Source organism: Polypterus senegalus, chromosome 7 (assembly GCF_016835505.1).
Source record: "Polypterus senegalus isolate Bchr_013 chromosome 7, ASM1683550v1, whole genome shotgun sequence".
NCBI classification, from domain to species: Eukaryota; Metazoa; Chordata; class Cladistia; order Polypteriformes; family Polypteridae; genus Polypterus; species Polypterus senegalus.
Genome location: NC_053160.1, coordinates 190,398,133 through 190,423,146, shown reverse-complemented (window position 1 = coordinate 190,423,146; position 25,014 = coordinate 190,398,133). Strand labels below are relative to the sequence as shown.

Below are 25,014 nucleotides of genomic sequence, written 5' to 3'. Positions count from 1 at the left end.
TACGCTGGCTGCCTGTCAGTTTTCAAATCAATTTTAAAATCTTGCTGCTAGTTTTTAAATCTTTACATGGGCTCGCTGCTGCCTATTTATCTGAATTGTGTGCTTTATAACAGCCATGTCGAGTGCTTAGATCTTCTGGTCGGTTGTCTCTTGTTGTCCCTTGTACCAAGTGACAAACTAAGGGGGACAGCTGTGACACCTCATCTGTGGGACTCTTTACCTCGTCACATAAAGGAGTCGTCGACAATTCAAAACGAGATTAAAGACTCATTTCTATTCACTTGCATTCTGTGACCTTCAGTAATACTTACTGATGGTGTCCTCATTGTGATTATATAACACCCATCCATCCATTTTCTAACCCGCTGAATCCAAATACAGGGTCACGGGGGGTCTGCTGGAGCCAATCCCAGCCAACACAGGGCACAAGGCAGGAACCAATCCTGGGCAGGGTGCCAACCCACCGCAGGATTATATAACATTACTTCTATTTATTATTTATTTATGTTCTTATATTTTATTTCTATTTATGTTATTTGTTTGTTTCCTTTTATTCTTTTATTGTAAAGCACTTTGGCCACAGCATTCCTGTCTTGTTTTAAATGTGCTATATAAATAAATGGACATTGACACAGTTGCCTGTTATTTTAGCCTTACAGGGACGCTAGTGCAACAAGTAACCATTAATTTTATTTACTTATCGTAAATCAGTGGTTCTCAAACTGAGGGGCGGGCCCCCCTAGTAACAAAAAGGGGAGTGCGAAGATGTGAAAAAAAGAAAACGTGAATCAGAAATATGAAAAATACATCTATTGAAACCAAAACAAATTAACTTAAACTACATTCTGATAGTAGAAAAATAAATATAGTGTTAGAGAAGTGTCGATAAAAGTTAAGTATGTTTAATAAAATATGCATCAATGACATATTAAATTAAAAAAGAACAAATTGGTATTAGTGGGCTCATTTCAAAAAAATGTTAGGGGGGTGCGATTAAAACTGTTATAAAAACTCAAGTCGCAAATACTTAAAGGTTGAGAAACGCTGCCGTATCTGCTCACATATAAGTTGGGTCTTGAATCCCATAAAATCGATCATAAAATCAGACCCCGACATCTTCCTGCCTCCTCCAATCTCACTCATCAGTTTCTCAGACACATCGAATTTTGTTGCAGCAGTGCAGTTGCCAATTTCTTTTGCTACTTCAACGACTATTTAATTTAAAACCAGCTTCACGTTTTCTTCTGATCGAACGCTCCATCGTAGATAAGGGATGCTCTTACGATAAAGGTGTGTGAGGGTGTGAGATACAAAAAAAAATCAAACCGTGCAAGCGTTGCTTCAGAATAGTTTGGGTATTACCGTGTGGTCACTTAGGCACAGTAGAGAGAGAGAGAGAGAGCCCACGCTGATACAGGGCATTGCTGCGCCCACATAGACAAAAAGGCTGTGTGCTCTGTGGTTACTCTCTCAGGTGGGAAGGCGTTAGCAGATCATAATCACTTGGACCAATAGCGTGAGTTTTCCACATTCGACTTATACGACCGACATTATAAAATACTAGAAATTATATGGTAAAGTCAAGTCCCGACCTATCCACGGGAGATCTTATTCGCGAGTATATACGGTAACTAGCCGTGAAATGGGACAGTGAGGAGGGCCCTGCCCGGCTCCCCACTCCTGACGTCACGTTTCCCCCTCCCCTCGGCCCGCAGCCTCTGTCTCGGATTAGCGTGAGTATATCGCTCCTGTAAGCGAACTATGATAATTAGCGTGACGATAGAAGTCGCAAAATCAACCGGAATGTTCAAGCAAATTCTACAAAAAAACAGATCTAAATCCATTAAGTAGTTCTCTCATTCGCTAGCTAAGCGGAGGTAAGAAACACACCCAGAGGCTGACGCATGAGTGAGGAGGGCCTCGTCCTGCTGCGTGTCCCTTGGATTTGCGCAAATAAATTGGTATCGCACGCGAACTGTGATTCTTAGCGTGATGAGAGAAGTTGCAAAATCAACTGGAAAATTCAAGCAAATTCTAGAAAAAAACCCGATCTAAATCTTAAGCAGCGGTAAGGAACGCCCTGAGGCTGGTGTGTCAGTGCAATGAGGGCCCAACCCTCGGGCTGCTGCGTGTCTCTTGGATTCGCGTAAATAAATTGGTATTGAAAGTGAACTATGATGCATAGCACAATGAGAGAAGTCGCACAATCAAACAGAATGTTCAATTAAATTATTGAAAAAAAAGAGCTAAATCTGTTAAGTAGGTCTCTTGTGAAAGGCAGACAGACAGACGTTGGATTTTATATATATATACTGTATATATATATATATATATATATATATATATATATATATATATATATATATATATATATATATATATATATATATATATATATATATATATATATATATATATATATATATATATATATATATGTATATATATATATATATATATATGTATATATATATATATATATGTATATATATATTTATACAGAGATTAGGCAGTCCAGTTTTCATTTATTTAAAACCTGTAACATTCTGTACAATCAAGTCAAACAAAATAACTTCAATTCAACAATGAGAAAGAGAGGAAGGCCAAAACGGCCAGAGTAAAACTATTGACGGTAGTAAATAGAGAAAGGGGTCTTTCTCCCCAATATAATGCTTATTCTAAAATGTTATTGATTAGATCCTGCCAGGTTTTAAAAAAAGTTGTCCACAGATCTAAGTGAGAATTAGATTTTTTCCAATTTCAGATAATATATGACATCAGTTACCAGCTGACTTGAATGGGGTGGGCTGGGCTTCTTCCAGTTGAGTGAGACAAGTCTACGTGCGAATAGTGAAGTAAAGGCAATCACAGTTTGTTTGTCCTTCTTTGCTTTAAGCCCATCTGGGAGCCCACCAGATTGTTTGTCTAATTTGTTTTTAGTTACAATACGCAATCCACGGACATAAAGGAGCATGTAGTATGTTACGTGGCGTAGTGAAAAGCATCCAACCATTTGCTCGATACGTTTGACACCATAAAACCGTGGCACCTTGCACATATGTGCTGTATTTTAATTTTGTTAACACAGTGGATTGCGTTTATATTTGTTACAAATGGTTCAACTGGAGTACATTTTATACCTTTATTGGGATTTTGAGGGCTGTAGGTTATGACTGTGTCATTAATGTTTGTGACTAAGGGTTCATTTTGTTTTTGCTGGTTGTATTTTCATTGTAATCTCCGCCATATCGCGTAGTTATGACCGGTTTTGTGCTCTGGTTGGTAGGGCGGACTTTGTGTCTCTAGGGGTGTGTCTTTGGAGGTCATGATCCTTGTCCAGTTACTGTTTGGAGTTAAAAAGCATGTGGATGGAAAGCTCACTTCCTTATCCGAGACGACGGATTCTAAATCAAACAATTTGGGCCTGTTGCTTTTTGAAAACTCCGGTTCTTTGACCCCTGTGTATTTTTTTTTTCTTCCCCCTGATTTCTGCCTCATGTTTTGGCCTTGTGATCCTTTTTCTGGTTTTGACTCTTTGTCCTGGTTACTGTTTCACTAGCATAACATAATTTAAAACCTTTGCTCAATCTGTGGGCCTAGACAGGCCTGATTTGCTTGTTTCATTGGTGCCGACATGCAGCAATAAGGTAGATACTTCATCGTCTGCGACACGATCCAATGTGGCCTCTATGTCAGAAATCTTTGCCCCTGTGAGGCAGTTAACGTTAACATACAGGTAGTTTGGAGTTTTAACATTCCGCGCTATGAACTCGTCAATTATGAGCGTTTTGTTGTTCTCAGGATCTGCAGGCGCAGTGCTGAGAATCTTGGGTCCAAATTGGTGACCTCTGTGCCAAGGGACTAAGGTTTGGCTTCTTAGACCCTCATCTCACTGTTACCCACTCTCCCTGTGGCTGAATTGGTGCTGCTGATTTTGGCCGCTCACTGACTACTGTGAGACCTGGAGAGACTGAAGCCGAATCAGAAGTAGCCGAATTGTCTGAACAAACCGAGTCGATCCAGTTTTCGGTTTGCCTAACTGCTGTCAGATTCCTAACATGGTCCTTCAATTTGCGTATTTTCCAGACCAACTCTAAATTAACTAAGCACGTTTTGCTACATTGTCGGTCGGGAAAACCTGAACTGTATGTGCTGTAGGATACACAACCTATAAATGGGCCCTCGACGGGCAGAGGACAGATGGAACTTACGTTTAGCGCTGAGTTCATCTTCTCTGTTTCTGCAGTAACTTCACTGCTTTTCACGTTCAGCTGAACCACTAAGAGATTGTCGGCTTTATGTGTCCACCACCCACTGGGCGATTGACTTCGATTTCTCACTGCCGGTTACTTCTCCTTGTCGGCGGTCAGCTTTACTCTGTGATATCCCGTTGTAGTGGGAAAGTGGTGCCAGCCCACACTCTGGGCATCTGATAGTTCATGAACCGAACAGATTCAGCGGAGAGAAGAGACACAGACAAAAATTGAAGGGTGAAAGGTTCAAGTTTATTTACAGGAGTGCTGTACAACAAAAATGCAGTAGTGTCGGGTGGGCTTTGATTCACAGTCCTACAGCACTGACACTCGTACAAAAATGAATAAACTCAAAAAAAAAAAAGGAAAAATGTGGTGTATTTACAAAAACAGTGAAATCCTACAAAAACTACACACACACAAACTCCAACAATGAAGGTGGTCCTCCTTTATGTCAGGCTCAAGACGCTCCTCCAATGGGGAAAAAAAGAAAGTAAAAAAATGCATAAGAAGAAAAATCAAGTGTGTGCTGTGGAAGTTCAGCCCCCCGAAACACGGACAGACAGACACACCAAATGTCCAAAATCACACACATTTATTATTCCTTACGGTTTTACAGCTTCACACAATCCTCAAAACAGCCACAATGGGCTCACAGTCCCTTCTTTTCTCTCAAGTCTTCTGCCGCCTCTACTCCTCTCCTGTCCTGGTAAGCTCCATCCTATCCACCCGATTGCGGATAGACTAATGGAGTGAGGCGGTCCCTTTTATAATGCCCCGGGTGTTCCAGGTGCCCCATAATGCTCTTCTGGCAGTCCGTGGCTCTGTAATCATCCGGGCGCCTCACAGGCCCCAACAGCGTTGAGCTCCTAAGCTTTGATCCAGTGGCCCAGATACAGCCCAGGGTGGCTGCCCTCTTGTGGCCCTGGGGAGGTATTGTCCCTCTCCCAGTCCTTCCAGGTGTCCCGGCCATAGTGTATATGCAAAAAGGGAAAAAAAAACAATTGCACCAATCCCAAAATCAAAACTATCCCAACACCACGTGGAGATATATACCTATATGTACGTAAAGAATATACAGAGTCGTCAAAAGTGGTGCTTAATCCTACCTCGCCTTTAAGTCCACTGACCCCTGTTGCCCGGCAACTCCCTTAAATATCACTGGCAAGATTATCTAACCAATCTGCCACCCCGTCTACCCCACGCATCTATCCAGGTAGACGCTGGCATGTTCACGCCATGCCCTGAGCAACTTTGTATTTAAAATCGAACCCGTGCCGGCCGTGCATGTGTAAGCCCCCCACCACCCCCGGACAGCCAACGGCTATGGTGAGCTCAAGCACGCCAGTTGGTAAACCTCGTTTATTTACAATACGGGATCCCCAGCTCAGACTCAACCATACAAAAGCAAATGCCGGCTTTTTCTTTCAGGCGCGCCACACCTTAAATCGCCTGCGCTGGTCCGGCTGCAAGGACACCGCCATGTTAAACTGAGCACATGTGGAGGAGCCCGTACTGGCCATTATACCGGATCCACGTGTGCCCAGCCTCCCCGCACCTCACAGCGCTCACCCACTAGACGCACCTGCAGCGTCCCCAACACACAAACAGTAAGTGCACTTCCTTTACGCTGCCATACTTATAACCGTATAAGTACTGCTGCTCGGTTTTAAGGCTTCTTTAACTTCAATTTGGTAATGCACTGCTCAGAATAGGTGTGGCCTAAAAAAGAGAGGGAGAGTTAAGGGCTTGTGTTGAGGGTCTTACAGTCATATAGAGTTTGGGCTGGGCTGCCACCGGTGAGGCCTACTCTGGGAGCCAGACCAAGGTGAAGTTCTGGTCTTGCTGCTGTTTTTGAGATCTGTACCCCATTTTTTTTTTTTGCTTCATAGTGGCAGGTAATCATCACTGGTTTTATGTTCCATGAGGGCCAAACCCTTGGGCACAGTGGGGGGAGAAGGAAACAAAAAAAAATAAGTAAAGCTTCCGGGATTCACAGTGCTGACTAAATGAAATCAACCCACACACATTCAGTTTGTGCTGTCAGGCTCCCCCACTTGTGCCACTTTCTGGTGTGTCTAGGAGTGGTGGGTGGGCAATGTGGTGTGTCAGCGCGTGCACCTAACCTGCTCTCGAGGAGGGTCTCGTGTGCCTCTTCTTGTAATGGGAAGCCAAGGAACGTAAAACTCTCCATAAGAATGAAGGCTTGGGACTTTGGGTGTCTCCCGGCGTGTGTCTCTCTATGCTGCGGTGAAGCAGTCAGTGCCCCCACTTCCATGGATGCCCACCCTCCTCCTTAAGCGTCTGCTAATGTCTCCCCACCGTCTCCATTACAAATGCCCCCCTTTTAAGCCGCAGGTTGAGCTGCTTTCGTTTCACACATGACTGGAGCTTTGGGCAGATGGCAGCATTGCCTCACCTTGACCTGCAGCACGCTTGGATTGTTCCCCCGAGACCCTTGGCGGTATCCGGCCTTTGGTAGAGGGGGGTGCGTCCTTGATTCAGATTTCCAGTCGCCAGGTGTCACTTGCACTGATAAAAGGGGTTTGATGCCACTTTATGGATTGCTGGTAGAGTCAGAGTCGCTTGGGGTTGTGTGTTGGGCAGATTATCAGATAACTTCGTAATGACCCCCCAGACGCCAGCAATGCTGCTTGTTGAACAATAGCTGGGCGTGAAGGGGTCCTGGAAAAAAAAAAAAACAATAAGAGGCGCAGCTTACTTGGATGGTCCCACTTTGTTTGGATTTACACACACACACACACACACACACACCGCCTTCTTCGTAGCTGCTGATCTAAAAGGCCATGTGGGCACAGAATTGTTCATGGACAGCCAATCTGTGAGCCGAAAGGAGGAGCGCAGACTAAAAAATCTTGAAACGCGTCTCTAGTAAAGCAAACCCCGGGTTCAAACCTCATCACCGACTACACGGAAGTCATGTCACCTGCTGAGAAAAGATGGTGAGAGCCGCACCACGCAAGCGTGAAGGGGCATGTGAGGCCTTCCAGTGTAAAAAGCCATTGGAACAAGAAGCTGATTCTAAGGGCTGACTCATGCGCCCCTGACATCAATTGTGGCAAGACAAGCAAGGCCAGTGGTGTGGAAAAGTAAGGACACCCCTTTCTTTTTTATCACCATGAAAAGTTTCAATCCGCTCCAATAACGGACCTGCTTATCAGGGTGGTGTTGGGCTTCCTGCCATTTCTACAACTGTCCTTTTTCTGTGGAAGATTGACTGAATAGCATCCATCTTTATAACACTGCAAGTGCCATTGTGGATGGACTGACAGCCCGACTGGGAAGGAGGGTGGATCATTGCCTGGCTAGGAGGCCATAATGGAAGGACAGCAAGGAACAAGACTTGATTACCGTATTTATGCATGTACCACGCGCACATTTTTTTCTGAAAATTAGCATTAGAAAATCAGGTGCGCGTCATACACAAGGAAATGTGATTCTGTAATGCTTACTTCTGCTTGGGCTCGCTCGCCCGCTGTCTGTCTCTCTGTCTCGCTTTCTCTCTCTCTCTCGCTTGCTCTCTTGCTTGCTCGCTCGCTCTGTCTCTCTCTCTCGCTTGCTCTCTCTCTCGCTTTCTCTCTCTCTCTCGCTCTCTCTCTCTCTCTCACTCTCTGTCTCTCTCTCTCGCTTTCTGTCTCTCTCTGTCTCTCTCTCGCTTGCTCTCTCTCTCTCTCTCTCTCTCGCTCGCGCTCTGTCTCTCTCTTGCTTGCTCACGCTCCCTCTCTCTCTTTAAACACTTCCTATTCAAGCACAACACGTGTCGTACACGGGACAAAACGATTTTCGTTATTTTCTTTGTAAAAATTAGGGTGCGCGTCTTACACGAGGGCGTGTGGTACACTAGTAAAAACGATATTATCCCAGTCCAGGTGAAGGATTAATGGATGGACTCGGGGGGAGGTTATTTGTCAAGAGCCATCCAACCCGCCACATTTCAGTGTTCCTTCAGTGTCCATGAGAATCGTAGTCCTGATGGTCGGCCCTGTCAGGGTTCTTTTGTGTTGCAGAGAGAGGTTTTCGTAGGCATTCCGCGTGACCCGAATGTGCTTCCGACATTCCATACTATAACATCAGAAGTCCTCCAAAGTTCCAAAATAAAAGGGAACCGTCCAGCCTCCTCCGTAGCGGGCGACACTCAACTGCAGGCAAAGGAGGAGGAATGTTACTCGTTTCGAGTGTTTTTGCTGACATGTGTAAATGTGTAATTGGTAAAAATAAAAAAAAATAAAAAATTTATTTGAACCTGGAATTGTATGAGGTAGCATTGTGTCTGAGATTTGGGGCTCAGCGGCACCCCCTTATGGTCACACACAAAAAGAAAATCAAAAAGTTTTAATTAATTGTGGGTTTTCTAAAACCATCACAGTGTCAAACTTATTGATGCAACACACGTAATATTTGGTGAAATTTCACCTCCATCCGACGCTTCCAGTAGCCAAAGGCAGGCTTCTGGCAGAATTCTGGTTGGATGTGTCGTGAACTGGGAGTTCAAAGCGCCAGAGAGTCCCAGTAAGTTCCAAAACCACTTCCACTAGAGGGGGAAATCCTGTCAAAAACCCTGGCTAGACACAAAAAAGGCCTTCATAGAATCTTTATAAAAATTAAAAAGGTTTATTTCCATAAACTGCCTGGAGGCACAAATGGAAAGTTCTGTGAAGTACCAAAGGCAAAGTACAATTGAATGTACAGTAACACAAAATCAATCCAAAGCAAGCCAGTCCCAATACAGAAACTTAGAGGCGATGTCATAAAACGGAGCAAAACGCGCAAAGTCCAGAAAATGGACTAAAAGCTCAGCAAAAAGCACTGCGACTCTGGTGAGGTAATAACCAAACAGGTGAAACGGTGGTACAACAAGAGAGCGATGTGTTTAACTTGCTTTAAAAGGTAACTTCCCAGTTCCCAATAATACAATGCACATGTCAGGTGCCGGAGAGAAGCCAAGTGGGGGAGTACTGACGACCAGAGGTCCCATCCGGCAGAATGTTCAACGCCATGGAGGCGCATCTGACTTTGTGCTGCGTCCTCGTCATTAAACCACTCACATATACTGTCGTTACATCTTCATAAAAGTCTATCATATATGGACAACTGCCAGAGAATTGTTGTCACCTGTGGGGACGGGCCGTTTATTTCTGGTCTGGACCCTTCACCTGTTCTCGTCATTTATGGCAGACGGTGTTTGCTTGACCAACGTGGTTTAAAAAAAAAAAGACATCCGCACTTTTAAAATGGTCTGCTTGAGTGTCCATCGCGCGTTTTCTGTCCATCTCTCTGCCAGTCTCTGCATGGCTTTCAAATCAATTTTGCAGATTATATTGGCACAAAGTAACCATTGGGCTGTATGGGAATTGTATTTACAGTGGGGTGCAAACCCTGTGTGGGAGGCTTTGGGTGCCATTTGTGGGTGCTGTGGTGTAAATTCCACCTTACTTGGAAGTAATTGGGGGCACAATTACAATTACAATGAAATTCATAATTGACAATTATTGCCCTTTGTATTGTAATTGGAGTCATTCATTTGGATTAAACAAACTGCAATGAAATGTGAATTTTGTGTTGCTGACTGCATATGCTGCATACACACGGCGCAGTGGAAAGTCCATTTTGCAGTTTGCTAAAGTGCTTGATAACTTGAACAATTGAAAACTTTCACATCAAGAATACCACTGTCTAAATACGACTACAGTGCATAGAGTATGTCTCTGTTATATGCCATTTAGAATGTGATTCATACCAGCCATGTTAATGTGTATGATTGCACCATCAGTTGGAAAATGCAATGTGTACTGTATGTCTCTGTTATATGGCACTTGGGATGGAATTTGTCAAAGCAGTGTTAATGTTTGTGAAGCGCCATCTGCTGGAATGACAGACATAGTAACTGGACGGGAACACAGACAGACACTTACCCTTTTGTTAAGGTGGATGATCCTTTGTGTGTTTTCTTTCCATCTCTCTTCCAGTCTCTCTCGTTCAGCTGAATTTGCATGGCTTTGAAATACATTTCACAGATTATATTTGCACCTTCTTGCTACACCCCACATCTATTGTTTCAGTACGATTGAAACCTCCCAGGGGTCCCAGCCCCACAAGTTTACCCTCATTGTGCGGTGCAGTAAGATGGAGGGGGGATTGGAGTTACCCGTCATTTGCTTTGGAACTGTGTTGGCACTGAGGTGAAAAAGCTGGGGTCGATACCCAAATATGAGTACCGATCTAACACTGCCCCCCTACCCATCGGTGCCACTTGTAAATAAATAAGGTAATGAAAGTAACTTAGTCTTAGTTTTATTTTCTAACCATTGGAGATTAAATTGTAGGCCAATTTTATTCTTTTGTTACTCAGTGTGATTCTAAGTTGGCCCTGTTGTGTGTGTGTGTGTTCATCTTGCAATGGACTGGTGCCCTCTACAGGGTCTGTTCCTGCTTTGCACCCTATGCTGGCTGGGATAGGCTCCAGCAGACCCCCTAGGACCCTGTTCAGGACTAAGCGGTTAGCGAATGGCTGACCGACACTTTGAAGACGCTCATGTAGCCCCTGATCCGTAGTGCCTTTGTTTAGTCTGATTTGCCGACAGCCATGTTTGTTTGACTCCCGGCTTACACTCCTGGATGTTAACATCTCGGCTTCTCAGGTCTTAATCTTAGTTACAGTTCTATTAAGATGTCTTATTCCAGTGTCACCGTGGTGCTCTGCTTTATTGGTAGTAGACAGGAAGCTCTAGTGCGTTGTATTTTCTGAATGCGAATGAATGAATGGCTATTGATGTTAGGAAAGTCCAGGACATTAACTGATGTGCTATCAGCTAAACAGACGAGCTTGGTGGTCTCAATGCTGTCCTCTTGTTTGTCAGATTTCTCCTCTTCTTATGACAAGCCACTTGTTGCTGACTGAGGCAGTGACAGTTGATCTCCAGCAGATGGCACTGTTTGACAGCCACTAGAAAGCCTGGCTGCTGTCAGTGGGCTGCACTGGCCTGGGTGTCTGGGCCTGCTCGTTGTTAGATGTTCTGTTTAATGGTGGGTGTGGATGGGCTGGCAGCCCGGCCAGTATGGCTGATGGTACGTTTTTGTACTTCCGTATAATGGATGGACATGGGTGGGCTGCATCCTGGGGTGATGTGCTCCCCTGGTAGGGTGGGTGGCAGCATCTTTCTAGTTGAGCTCCCATTTGGACACTGGCTGGACTGCTTGGGAATTGTATTTACAACAGGGGGCAAACCCTGTCTGGGGTCCTTGGGTGACATTTAAGGGTGCTGTCGTGTAAATTCAACCTGACTTGGAAGTATGGAGGGGTGGGCACAATTACAGTAAAATTCATAATTGAGAGTTATTGCCCTTTGTATTATAATTGGAGTTATTAATTTGCATTAAAGGAACTGCAATGAAATGTGAATTTTGTCTTGCTGACTTCATATGCTGCATACGCACGGTGCAGTGGAAACTCCATTTAGCAGTTTTCAAGGGAACAACTTAAAAAATGTATAACCTGAACAATTAAAAAAACTTTCAAATCAAGTCAAATACAGAATATCACTGTCTAAATACTACTATACGGCATGCAGTATGTCTCTCTTATATGCCATTTGGAATGGGATTCGCACAAACAGTGTTAATGTTTGTGATGCGCCATCTGTTGGAATGACACATGCAATTGATTTTATTACTAGAAATGTTTGTGATGCGCCATCTGCTGAAAAATGCATATGTCTTTGTTATATGCCATTTGGGATGGAATTCGTAAAAGCAGTGTTAATGTTTGTGATGCGCCATTTGTTGAAAAATGAAATGCATATGTCTTTGTTTTAAGCCTTTTGGGATGGAATTCGTAACAGCAGTGTTAATGTTTGTGATGCGCCATCTGCTGGAATGACACATGCAATTGATTTTATTACTAGAAATGTTTTTGATGTGCCATCCGTTTGATTTTCTTACTTGGTATTTTTTTGGTGTGCCATCACGTATCCTTTTCTTAAGGTGGATGGACCGTTATGCTCAGGCAGGCTTCCGTAGTTGTATTCAACCACAAATCCATTGCGACTGCATAAAGCTCCACCTGTTTCGTATCCGTTTCATTTTTCTGTCTGTCAAATGGAAAAAAGTAAAGGCCACACAACATTGGAAAAATAATTGCGAGATGGGATGGCGCGTCTCACCCTGAGTGTTGATCATGCGGCTTTAATCGGCACCTCGTCTTCTGATAAATAAATAAATAAATCTGTGATGTCTTCTGTCACCTCTATTTGCCGAGGCTCAACTGCTTGGTACTGACCCACGTTAGCGTAAACACGCCGTGTCATAGACCTACCGTGACTGGCACTCATGGCCTGTATGTTTGAATTGTGGATGGCTTTAGAAATGTTTGGGATATTTGAAAATGTTTTTTTGTCAGCCAGCGTTTCTTCCCTTTCTTAGGCTTATTTTCCATTTTACGGTTACTTTTGAGTTGTTATTTTTTGTATTTTCTTTGTTGTTACGTCTGTTTACTGGTAGTACTTACATGTTGTGTATTTTCTTGTGTCCCTTGTGTTTCGCAGGTGGGACCCCAAGAGGCTGGGCCGGCCCTCGGCTTGCATACTTCAGACCCCCACTGGTTGTTGTGTTTCTGGTGAGTTTGGCCTTTGGATTTTTCTGAAAGTGTTAAAAAGAAAAAACACAAATCGAAATATACGTGTAAAGTGCAGATTGTACTTGGTAGGTTTGGTTTGCATTTTAAGGCAGACCCTTTTCCCCTCACTTTTCCCCTTTTTCTTATTTGCTGTATATTTTTTTTTTATTCTTCTGTCATTTTGTTTAAATAAATGTGTTATTTTATAAAGATTCTTTATTGGGCTTGTCTTTCAAGCCAGAGGTTCGCCATTTTATCCTCTCCCATTTTGGTTATTTGCTTCATTTAAACCAAGAGTTCCCAAACTTTTTTCGGCTGCAGACCCCTTTACCAAAAACTTTTAAAACCGTCGACCCCCTAGTCATTTACTTTACATACTCAAATGAATACATTTGTATGGTACTCTATTAAGTAGTTCACTAGTTATCAAACTTTTCATTTTATTCACTTGTAATTAATGATTGAAAAAGATAAAAAGGACTACAGAATACGCCTGATCTTGTGCAACAGTTAATATCAAAAGTTAAAGCAAAAAAATACAAGCAGAGTTTTTTGACATTTATGAAATAAATATGTAAATTCAACATACAGTAGTACCTTGAGATACGAGCGCCCCAACATACGAGTTTTTTGAGATACGAGCCGTCACGAGGTCGATTTATTTTGCCTTGAGTTACGAGCCAAAATTCAAAATACGAGCCATCAAAGAGCTTGTCGTCGCACATTCAGAGGAGGTGACGGAACTACAGACGCGGCAACATACGGAGGTTCTGCAGGAGATCGGTGTCGCGGAGGAGGTTACCTCATAAAGTGAGATAAAGGAAGTGTTTGGAATTTGGGAAAAGGTTTCGAACTTTAAAGAAAAGAAACCCCCTGCAGCAGCTGTATTTAATGACACTCGCCTAACGCTTGAGTTTATTTAAAAGATAACCCTGAAAAAAATTGCAACAGATAATACAGCCGTGCTATTTAATGACACTTGCCTAACACATTTTAGAAACATTCTGAAAGAGAGGATGAAACAGACCTCATTGGACAGGTTTTTATCGAAAACCCCTGCAGATGAAAGTGAGGAAGGTGCGGCGAAAACGGGCAAAAATCAGTGAATAACATTCAGTTCTCCATCACCTCCGTCAGCATCGTCTGATCTCCAAGGTAAATGCTGTACGTTATACTGTACTTACTAAAACCAGTTTATTGCAGTACATTCTATTGTATTGTGTTTTTATACAATATTCGTTATTTATAAGTACATTTTTCTTATTTCAAAACATGTGACAAAAAAATTGCAGTGTTTTTTGGGGGTCCAGAATGGACATTTCAATTCATTCAATGGGGAAAATTGATTTGAGATACGAGCATTTTGACTTACGAGCTCGGTCACGGAACGAATTAAACTCGTATCTCAAGGTATCACTGTAAGTACAAATAGTCCAAGCTGTACTCTCTGCATTTCTTATTTTGGTTCAGTCATATTATTATCTGAAGAAATAAAAACTTTTATTAACAATTTCGACAGCCCCTGTGATTAAAAAAAACAAAGTATGTACTTACTTGAAACAGAAGATTTTTCTTCAAACTCGAATAAATAAACGGTGTCCTCTGATTTTCTTTTTCGTAGTACTGCTCCTCAATAATGAATTACAGTAATCCCTCCTCGATCGCGGGGGTTGCGTTCCAGACCCCCCCGCGATAGGTGAAAATCCGCGAAGTAGAAACCATATGTTTGTATTGTTATTTTTTATATATTTTAAGCCCTTATAAACTCTGCCACACTGTTTATAAATATTCCCCGCACAGTTATACAGCATAATCCCTTTGTATTCTCTTAGATATCAGGTAAGATTCATTGAAATTATGTATATAAACACACTGGTTATATACAGTAAAACCTAAATATTATTTTAAAGATATTGAGTGTCTCCGATATCACGTTACAGCCATTACGATAGACATGCCACCAGCAATAAATACGTACAATGCAACAAAAATAGTATACAGTAAATGTGTGTAGAGTGACACTAAACGTACGTACATGTACTAAGTACTGTAAGTAGAAAATTAATTATGGTTACTCACCAACAATGACACGATGACTTGTCCGATAACGATGAGTTTAATTTTACTGCACAACAAAGGAGAGCGTCACAGCTCTTCCAAAGTAGCCACTTCAGGTGATTGTGTAGCACTGCCGTTGTTCTTCTTCAATCCAAATCCCTAAAGCAGATTCCATCCAGACTACTGCCTTATTACATCCACTTACAACTCGTTTTGCACCCTGGTTAAAAGGGCACTGCGGCCGTAGATCTTATATTCCTTTCCTACTTTTTAAATAAAAGAATCGTAGTCTTCAACAAATCCAAAATGTTTACCTTTTCGGCAATCGTTAACATCTTCCGTTTGGGCTTGAGCACGGCCCCTGAAGCAGTAGCAGATCGTTTTGGAGCCATAATGAAGGGCTTGACTTCGCACAAAGATAAACACAAAAGAGCAGAACTCTTTAAACAGCAAAACACGTTGATGCTGAATGAGCGAGACGAGACTTCCTGGTTAACACTGCATTCAGCAAGCAGGAACTTAACTGCGTGCTCTGATTGGTTAGCTTCTCAGTCATCCGCCAATAGCGTCCCTTGTATGAAATCAACTGGGCAAACCAACTGAGGAAGCGTGTACAGGAAGTAAAAACACACATTGTCCGCAGAACCCGCGAAGCAGCGAAAAATCCGCGTTATATATTTAGTTATGCTTTCATATAAAATCCGCGATAGAGCGAAACCGCGAAAGTCAAAGCGCGATATAGCGAGGGATTACTGTATATTCAAAGTTCAAATCACAAATAAGTCCATGTCGCATCAAACAAACCAATTTCGAGTGTTTTATGAAGGCATGACCGTACAAGACTGATAGATTTTACTAATATCGAATATCCGTCGTCCCGTCCCACCGCGAGCAAGTGTGGACGTGCAGTGGTTTCTCATGTCCGCACTTGCTTTGATACATTCGATACGACAATGCACAGACATGTTTGTGCTACGTGTATTTTCATGCACTCTTACGTGTGACTCTTTTAATGACACATTTTTGTAATGTGTTTTTATCAAAAAAGTGTTTTTTTGAGTTATTTTACTTCTTAATTAGGTACCTATTGGAATCATAGATAGTTTGAAGTAACAAACAAATAACAGTAGTAAGGGGGTCTGTTTTTTGCTGTCATCGACCCCCAAATTTTTTTATCGAAACTATCGAGCCCAATATCGACCTCTTTGGGAAGTCTTGATTTAAATCAGAGGTTCTCAAACTCGGTCCTGGGTGACCCCCTGTGGCTGCAGGTTTTTGTACCAACCAGATTCCTAATCGGTGACAACACCTGATAGCATTGATCTCATTTAATTAGCTGGGGATTATTTATCTTTTATTTTACATTCAGAAAAGCACAGCCGCATGATTTTTACATTTATAAGAAACTTTGTTTTTGCTATAGATTTCAGTGCTTAACTCTCTTTTTATTGTATTTCGCCCTTTCTCGGTGCAGTTTGCTCCCTTCGTTGTATCTTAATAATGACAATTAAAAACAAGCTGAGCAGAAACCCAAGCAAACAACACTCGATCGTGAAAGGCTGCAACTACTTTAGCGTCAGCCCCACAAAGTAGTAATTAAACAATTAGAACACCTAGAATGACAATCAAGATGAAAATACTGTTAAAAACAAAAACAATACATAGAATTGCTTAGTACATTATAATACTTTTTTTTTTTTTACCAAACTTAGTTTTCTAATTTGTATATTGTTCCCAAAACAGGGAATCTGGGAAACAACATTTTACTTAATTAGCCCAGGAGTCCAATTAAAACCAGAGGCTGGTTGGAACAAAAACCTGCAGCCCCAGGGGTCCCCCAGGACCGAGTTTGAGAACCCCTGATTTAAAGCATAGTTTTGAACTTGATAAGCCAGCTCCACATTTTGGGCCTTTTGCATTTGGTGTCAGGCTACCTGGGGTGAGGCCTTACTGTATATCAAGACGGGCCATTTAATGGTTCTGGTCTGGTTTGTGGGTCTTTTCAAGGCCTTCACCACTTTTTGCTATGATTTTGTTCACAAAAGAAACTTTCATTTTTATTTTATTTTTTTTTTTCATTTTCATTTTTATTTTGACTTTAGATTACAGGCAGTCCCTGGATTAACAACGTCTCACTTATGGACGACTCCTACTTATGAACAGACTGCCATAAAGCCTATTATGCAATAAAATTGAAGAAGATCCATTTCTGCTAGCAAAAGTTAGACCTCTTATATCACTGAAAGATGCTGAGAAATGAGTTCACGCGTTTGTTTTCAGTCGTCTAGATTACTGTAACGCACTCCTCTCAGGACCACCCAAAAAAGACATCAATCGATTACAACGAGTACAGAATGCAGCTGCTAGAATCCTAACTAGGAAAAGAAAATCTGAACACATCACACCAGTCCTAGCGTCACTACACTGGTTACAATTTAGAATTGACTTTAAAATACTGCTGATGGTTTACAAAGCCTTAAATAATCTGCGCCATCTTATATTTCGGAGTGTCTGAGACCTTATATTCCAAATCGTAACCTCAGATCCTCAAATGAGTGTCTCCTTAGAATTCCAAGAGCTAAACTTAAAAGAAGTGGTGAGGCGGGCGGCCTTCTGCTGTTAGGCACCTCAAATCTGGAATAGCCTGCCTGTTGCACAGAGCATCAGTATTGGCAGTCCAGTCCAATTCGTCATCCAGGTATTTATAGGTCTGCACCCTCTGGTCTCCATTTTTGCCATTTTGCCCACCGTATACTTCTGAAAATGCTGCCTCAGCTTTGTGTTTGTGGATGGATGACGACTTAGACTTTTGAAACTGCATTTTCTTATGGCCCTCCGATTAGTTCATGCTTTTTATGCGTCGTCCTCTCTGTTTCAATTCCAGTATTACAACTTCTCATTCACTGACTGGTCACCCCTAATGGGTGACAACCGTATTCCAACAAAGCAGAGTTTGTTTCCATGGCGCTTGCTGCGTCGCTCACCTGCATACATCTAAATTGTGTTTTGTGCAGTTTAAATGCTTCATACATTTGCAAAAGCTAAACAGTTTACCAGCCACTACAAATCGCACGGTCCGTGGCATTACCGTCCCTTCAAGGTGGAGTGGTGGCTGTGAGGCTAAGGATCTGCGCTGGTATCCCGAAGGTTGCCGGTTCAAATCCCCGTCACTGCCAAAAGAGATCCTACTCTGCTGGGCCCTTGAGCAAGACCCTTAACCTTCAATTACTCCAGGGGCGCTGTACAATGGCTGACCCTGTGCTCTGACCCCATTGGGTATGCGAAAACTAACAAATTCCTAATACGAGAAATTGTACACGGCGAAATAAAGAACAAAAAAAGAAAAAGGTGGATACTTTGCACACGCAGTGTAGGCGAACGGCTACATCATTGGTTGTTTTAGATGGAGATACTTTCATAATTGACATGAAAACGCTAGTGTGGAGTCCTGTTAAATGTAAACCTAGTAGTGCAGACGAAGCCTAAAGCTGCCCGCATTGCCCGTCACTTTCCACCTGTGGCAGAACACCACTCAGCAGGTGGCCCTGCCCCTTTGGGCTCAGTATACAGAGAACAGTGCAATGTAATACAAAATCAAAAAATAATTCACAAACAGCCTATGGTGCAAACAAAACTGAACTTCAGACAGAATAAGGAACATAATGCCATTTGAGAAGCAGCAAAACACAAGAAGCACGAGAGGCAGGGAAAGAGCTCTGGCCGAGCCGTGATGCCGCCTGTTACTCGCCGCGTTTATCTCGCTTTTCATCCCCTGGTGTTGCTAAACGTGGCCCACAGGCTGCCTTTTCACACCGTAGGCATAACAAAAGGCCGCCTCTGAGTAATTACTGACATGAAGGCCTTTCATTGTACGCAGGCGAGAATATCTAAAGGCAGTTTTTATTTTGAGGTAGAGCGCACGTTTGTTATTCCACATGATGTTTGCTTCAAAGATGATGGAGTGAATTCTCGCCTGCGCTACGCGGGCCCCAAACCCCACCGTCTGGAGCGAAGGCCCCAGAAAAGCTGTCATCTTTATTATTATTATTTTATGATTCTGTGTCCATTATCTCACCCTGCTTGAGCTCTACAGATAATGGATGAGGCTCTTAGTTAATCATCTCTGCCCTTTTGTTCAGCAGGTAATCGGGGGCTTCTTCAAGGCTTATCTGCTCCATGGGGCTCCCTGGATGCGTCTTCTCCAGAAAGTAATTGATCACCGGTGTCGCTCACATAGAAGAAAGACAACTACGGGCAGCGGTGGGATAACCAAGAGGCGCTCAAGATGAATAATGAGTGGGTGACGGCCATCCTCGAGGAGTGCAAGCTGGCCTTGTCCCTCGGACCTTCAGAGCCGTCCAGGGAAAGCCGTCAGGAATACGAGGACTGTCAAGGTGAGCTGCGGTGCCGGCCACAGGGTCGTCCCACCGTGTCTGGTTAAAGTCGCTGACGGCCGCCCCGCCACACTTGTGGTCTCCTTAGTTTGCCTTCTTTCTCTGGGCTGTTTTTTTTTTTTTTCTTTTTTTTTTTCCGAGCCCTGGATTTGCAGCTCATGAATAGAAACCCGTTTGGCGAGGACAGACAGAAGAAGCTCACTTTGTCACAGTGAATTGCTGTCACTTCCAATTACAAGCTCCAGTAAGCCCAAGGGCCAGCACACAGTTGCTTTTTGAAGGGCAGCACTTCTGCACCCTAACATACCGTATAATGAAGGGGGGCACACAACATGGAGCAGGTACTGAATTGGTCCGCTGCTCTCCTTTGGCCCAGTTTTCTTTTTGTGAAAACCAAGTGAACAGATAACAGCGCATTGTCTTTATTGTGCACCCGATTGTGACCACTTTAGAGTCCCCAGGTTTGTTGTGCCGTCAAAAAGAGAAAAATGTCACATCAGTTTCGACAATATTGTGATATGTTAGGGGAAAATCTCACGGCTTCGAAATACTAAGCAGTTCAGTGGGACCCCACCTCAAAGAGATGTAATGGCGTTTTAGTGCAGAATGCCAACATTTGAACAGTGACATGTCCTACACGTCGACTTTCCCTCCATAAAGCTCTGATAGCAGTGTAATGTTTTATTATGTGGAATGAAATGGCCAAATGATATCGTCTGTTTAAAAACTGTTAATACCAGTCGTATACAGGGTGAGTCAAAATGCTGTTAACAACAACAACAACATTTATTTCTATAGCACATCTTCATACAAAAAGTAGCTCAAAGTGCTTTACATAATGAAGAATAAAAAAATAAAAGACACAGTAAGAATTAACATAGAATAAGAGTAAGGTCCAATGGCCAGGGTGGATAGAAAAAACAAAAAAAAAAATAAAATCAAATCTGTAGGGATTCCCGACCACGAGACCGCCCAGTCCCTTCAGTTAACAGTTTATTATGGTGCTTTTCACTGCATAGTACGGCACGACACGGTTCAGTTCAGCTCACTTTTGGGGCGTTTTCCACTGGGAACAGTACCTGGTACCTGGTCCTTTTTTTAGTACCACCTCAGCCGAGGTTCCAAGCGCCGAACCGTTACCAAAACGTGACGTGTAAACTCTGCTGGTCACTGATTGGCCGGAGAAAATCGTCATTACTGCGTCACTGGCTATTCTTTTCTTTAAAGGTACACACACGCGGAAGTTTGTGTCCCGTCTCTCCATCGCTGGACGCAGTTTGTTGCATAACTTCAGACATTCGAAAGTTCTCCAGCCACTGAGTGTTTGTAAAACCGGGAACAATCACATCCCACCACTCTGAAGCACGGTTAAATGTCCAAACAGATGGTCTGTTGCGGCGACTTTTTTGCAAAATGTGGAAGATCTGTAATCTACAGAATCAGCATTTTAATGTTACACTGGCAGTTAAGTTCATTTTATGCTTTGCAACAGTGAGAAAAGTTAGCTAGTGATGTGCTTTTTTTAGATGCTTACCCTTGCACGTCGTCGAGCTAAAGTGTTGTCGTTGTCTGCGTGTTGTTGTAAAAGTTCCACGGTGTCACGGCAGTAGAGGCGGTGCATCTCTAACGACACGTGAATAATCCCGCCCACTCTAAAGCGGAACTAAACTGCAGTCGAAACGCAAACCGAGCCGAACTGAGCCGAACCAAGGTGAGCTGTACTGAACCGTGCTGTGCCGTACTATGCAGTGGAAAAGCGCCTTTAGAACGTTAGAACACTTTGGACAAGAACAGGCCATTCAGCTCAGCAAAGCTCGCCAGTCCTGTCCACTTATTAACATCAAGTCGAGTTTTGAAAGTCCATAACGTCTTACTGTCCACCACACTACTTGGTCGCTTATTCCAAGTGTCTGTCGTTCTTTGTGTAAAGAAAAACTTCCTAATGTTTGTGCGAAATTCCCCCTTCACAAGTTTCCAACCTTGTCCCCGTGTTCTCGATGAACTCATTTTAAAGTCACCGTCTCGATCCGCTGGACTGATTCCCTTCATCATTTCAAACACTTCAGTCAGGTCACCTCTTAATCTGTCAGTCAGTCATTTTCCAACCCGCTATATCCTAACTACAGGGTCACAGGGGTCTGCTGGAGCCAATCCCAGCAAGCACAGGGCGCAAGGCCGGAACAGATTGCGGGCAGGGTGCCAGCCCACCGCAGGGGACACACACACACACACACACACCCACACACACAGACCAAGCACACACTAGAGACAATTTAGGATGAGCAGTGCACCTAATCTGCATGTGTTTGGACTGTGGGAGGAAACCGGAGCACCCGGAGGAAACCCAGCAGCGTCTGTACTTTCTGAGGAGGCTGAGGACGTTTGGTATGTCGACTAAGATCCTCAGCAACTTTTACAGCTGCATTGTTGAGAGCATCTTGACCAGCTGCATCACTGTGTGGTACGGCAACTCTACTGCTATGGACCGCAAACGCCTGTGGAGAGTGGTAAAGACTGCTGAGATGATCACCAGGGCCCCACTGCCCTCTCTGCAGGGCATCTACAACTGCAGAGTCCGCAGGAGAACTGCCTCGACTCACCCACAACACGAACTGTTCGCACTTCTACCCTCAGGCAGGAGGTATACGAGTATGAAATGCAGGACTTCCAGTTTAAAGATCTCTTTCTTTCCCAAGGCCATTAGACTCCTAAATAACTGGCTGGAGTTTATAACTGCGGTTCTCCTCATTCTATCGACCTCACACAACTGTCACTGTATTTGAGTTGTCCATCACACACCTACCTGCACTTTACACTTTATACTTCTATTCTGTTTTTATACTTCATACTGCCTCTGTTACTTATTATCTATCTGCTACTTATTATTTATGTTTACCTTTGTACGTTGGTTTTGTCATTTGGTGTGGGCAGTAAAGCAAGAATTTCATTGTGCAGGGGAACAATGTCCTGGGAAGCGAACCAAGCACCACCGTGCACCACCGCTCCCTCTTCATCTTCTTTTGCTTAAACTGTGAAGGCTCAGCTCTTTTAATCTTTCCTTCATAACTCATCTCCTGTAGCCCTGGAATCAGCCTAGTCGCTCTTCTCTGGACCTTCTCTTGTGCTGTGATGTCCTTTTTGTAGCCTGGAGACCCAAACTGCACCCAGGACTGCAGATGAGGCCTCACCAGTGTGTTATAAAGACTGAGCAGAACCTTCCTGTGACTTCACACGTCAAGGCGCTATATAACCTGACATTCTGTTAGCCTTCTTAATGGCTTCTGAACACTGTCTGGCAGTCGACAGCTTAGACTCCACTGTGACTCCTAAATCCTTCTCATAAGGTGGACTCTCGATTGTCCGACCCATCATTGTGTATTCAAACCTAATATTTTTACTTCCTATGTGTAATTCTTTACATTTACTGACATTACATTTCATCTGCCCAAGCCTGTCTGCTATCCAAGTCCTTCTGTGATGATATAACGGATTCCAAATTATCTGCTGATCCACCTATCTTGGTATCATCTGCAAACTTAACCAGCTTGTTACTTATCTTCCTATCTAAATCATTTATATATATATTAAAAATGGCAGCGGCCCCAACACTGTCCCCTGCTGGTTACCACTCTTAACATCAGCCAGTTCTGATGAGGTTCCTCGCACCGTCACCCTCTGCTTCCTGTGTCTGAGCCAATTCTGCACCCATCTAAAAACATCACCCTGAACTGCCACTTCTTTTAATTTGATGCCCATCCTCTCATGTGGCACCTTATCAAATGCTTTCTGATTCACAAAACATACTTCATATGTGCCAGATGATTTACAGGAATGTCTCAACCTGTTCGCCATCATGTTCAACACACAAAAACCAACGAGCGACCTCACCATTTAAAGCCCAGCCACACATTTCACGGGGCCTAGATGATACCACAGTCTGTATTCTGTCCTTCAGGTCATTGATATCACAAACTTTCCTGCTATATGGGCATTCCTTCACCATGCCCCATAAGCAGAAATCACAGGGTGTCAAATCAGGGGAGTGTGGAGGCCATGGCAATGGTCCACCACTACCTATCCATCAACCGAGATAAAAAGAATCCATTAGTGTTCACGTCATTTTGACTCACCCAGCATATTCAAGCCATGAGGTCCGCAATTCACGTCAAGTCTTAAGTTATAATATTTACGTCCATGCGAGTTGAGTTTTGTGAGCAAGTCGAGTCGTAGCTGAGAAGACTTACAGTGGGTATAGAAAAGAATCCCCCCCGTTTTTTTTTTGCTTTACAGCCTTAAATGAAAACACACAATCCAATATTTCTTCCCAGCTTTACTTACTCAATGTCACCTCTAACATCCAAGTGAAGAAAAGATTTAAAAAAATCAAAAACAAGACCTACTGAGATTAATAAAGGGTCACCCCCCCATGTCACTGTCATTTTGTTGACCCACCTTTTTCTTTAATGACAGCCTTGAGTCTGTTGATTCTTCTTTATCAGCTTTGCCCACCTCGATTGAGCCCACTCAATATTTGCCCCCCACTCTTCTTTACAGTTTAACTGTTCAAGTTCGGTCACATTGGATTTTGAGTGTTGGTGGTCCGCTATCTTCAGATCTTTCCACAGAGTTAGGTCTGGGCTCTGACTGGCCACACCAGGACATTCACTTTTTTCTCCTTCAGCCACTGGGTGGTCAATTTTGCTGTGTGCTTCGGGTCGTCGTCTTGTTGAAAGGTGAACATTCTGCCCATCTGAGGCTAGGGATCTGCACTGGCGATCGTAAGGTAGCCGGTTCGAATCCCGTAAATGCCAAAAGGGACTTGAGCAAGGCCTTTAACCTGCCATTGCTGAGCGCTTTGAGTAGTGAGAAAAGCGCTATATAAATGCAGAGACTTTAAAAAGAAGATCTTCACCTTTCTGGCAGAGGGTAGCAGGTTTTCCTCAAGAATTTGGCAGTATTTTGCCCCCTCCATTTTTCCTTCTACCCTAACGAGAGCCCCAGGCCCCCCACGACAGGATGCTGCCCCCTCCATGCTTTACTGTAGGTATGGTGTGTTGTGGATGGTGAGCTGCATTTGGTGTTGAGGCCAAGTAGTTTGATTTTGGTCTCATCGGACCATAAAACCTTTTTCCACTTGGCATCCGAATCTTCAAGGTGCATTCTGGGAAAGCTCAAATGAACCTTAATGTGGCCCTTCTTGAGAAGTGCGACCCTCCCGAACACGCCACCATTGTGTAGTGCTTGTCAAATTGTTGTCACCTGCACACCATCAATGACCACTCTGTGCCATCAAAGCCTGTGACTCCTTCAGAGTGGCCATTGGCCTCCTGGTAGCCTCTCTTCCCAGTTTCCTCCTTGCTCTTCCATCCAGTTTGGAGGGTCCTAGAAGTACCAAACACTTCTTTATGATGGACTTTACTGAGCTCCTTAGGATTGATGAAGCCTTTGAGATGTTTTGGTCTCCATCTCCTGCCTCATGTCTGTCCACAACTCTATCCTTGAGATCTTTTGAAAGTGGCCTGCCACCTCCAGTCAGGTGTTTGCTGTCAGTGGCACTGCCAAGCAAGGGAATGAATGGACCAGGAACAGCTTCACAAACCACACTCATTACAGCTGATCACAGGTGGGAGGAAGCCAGTAACCGCAATGGGAATGGTGGGCACTGACACCTGATTGA

The 25,014-nt window shown here is 43.4% G+C and overlaps 1 protein-coding gene across 4 annotated transcripts in view; it reads left to right on the top strand.

Moving 5' to 3' along the window:
- alpk1 (alpha-kinase 1) overlaps positions 1–25,014 on the top strand; it is a 141,179-nt gene that overhangs the window by 44,303 nt on the left and 71,862 nt on the right. For 3 of the 4 annotated variants that reach the window (XM_039759783.1, XM_039759782.1, XM_039759781.1), the window contains exons 3-4: positions 12,815–12,885; positions 19,083–19,337. In XM_039759783.1, coding sequence (XP_039615717.1) covers positions 19,229–19,337 — 109 coding nt within the window. In that variant the 5' untranslated portion in view covers positions 12,815–12,885; positions 19,083–19,228. The remainder of the gene's footprint in view (positions 1–12,814; positions 12,886–19,082; positions 19,338–25,014) is intronic. The other variant, XM_039759784.1, reaches the window with a different exon arrangement.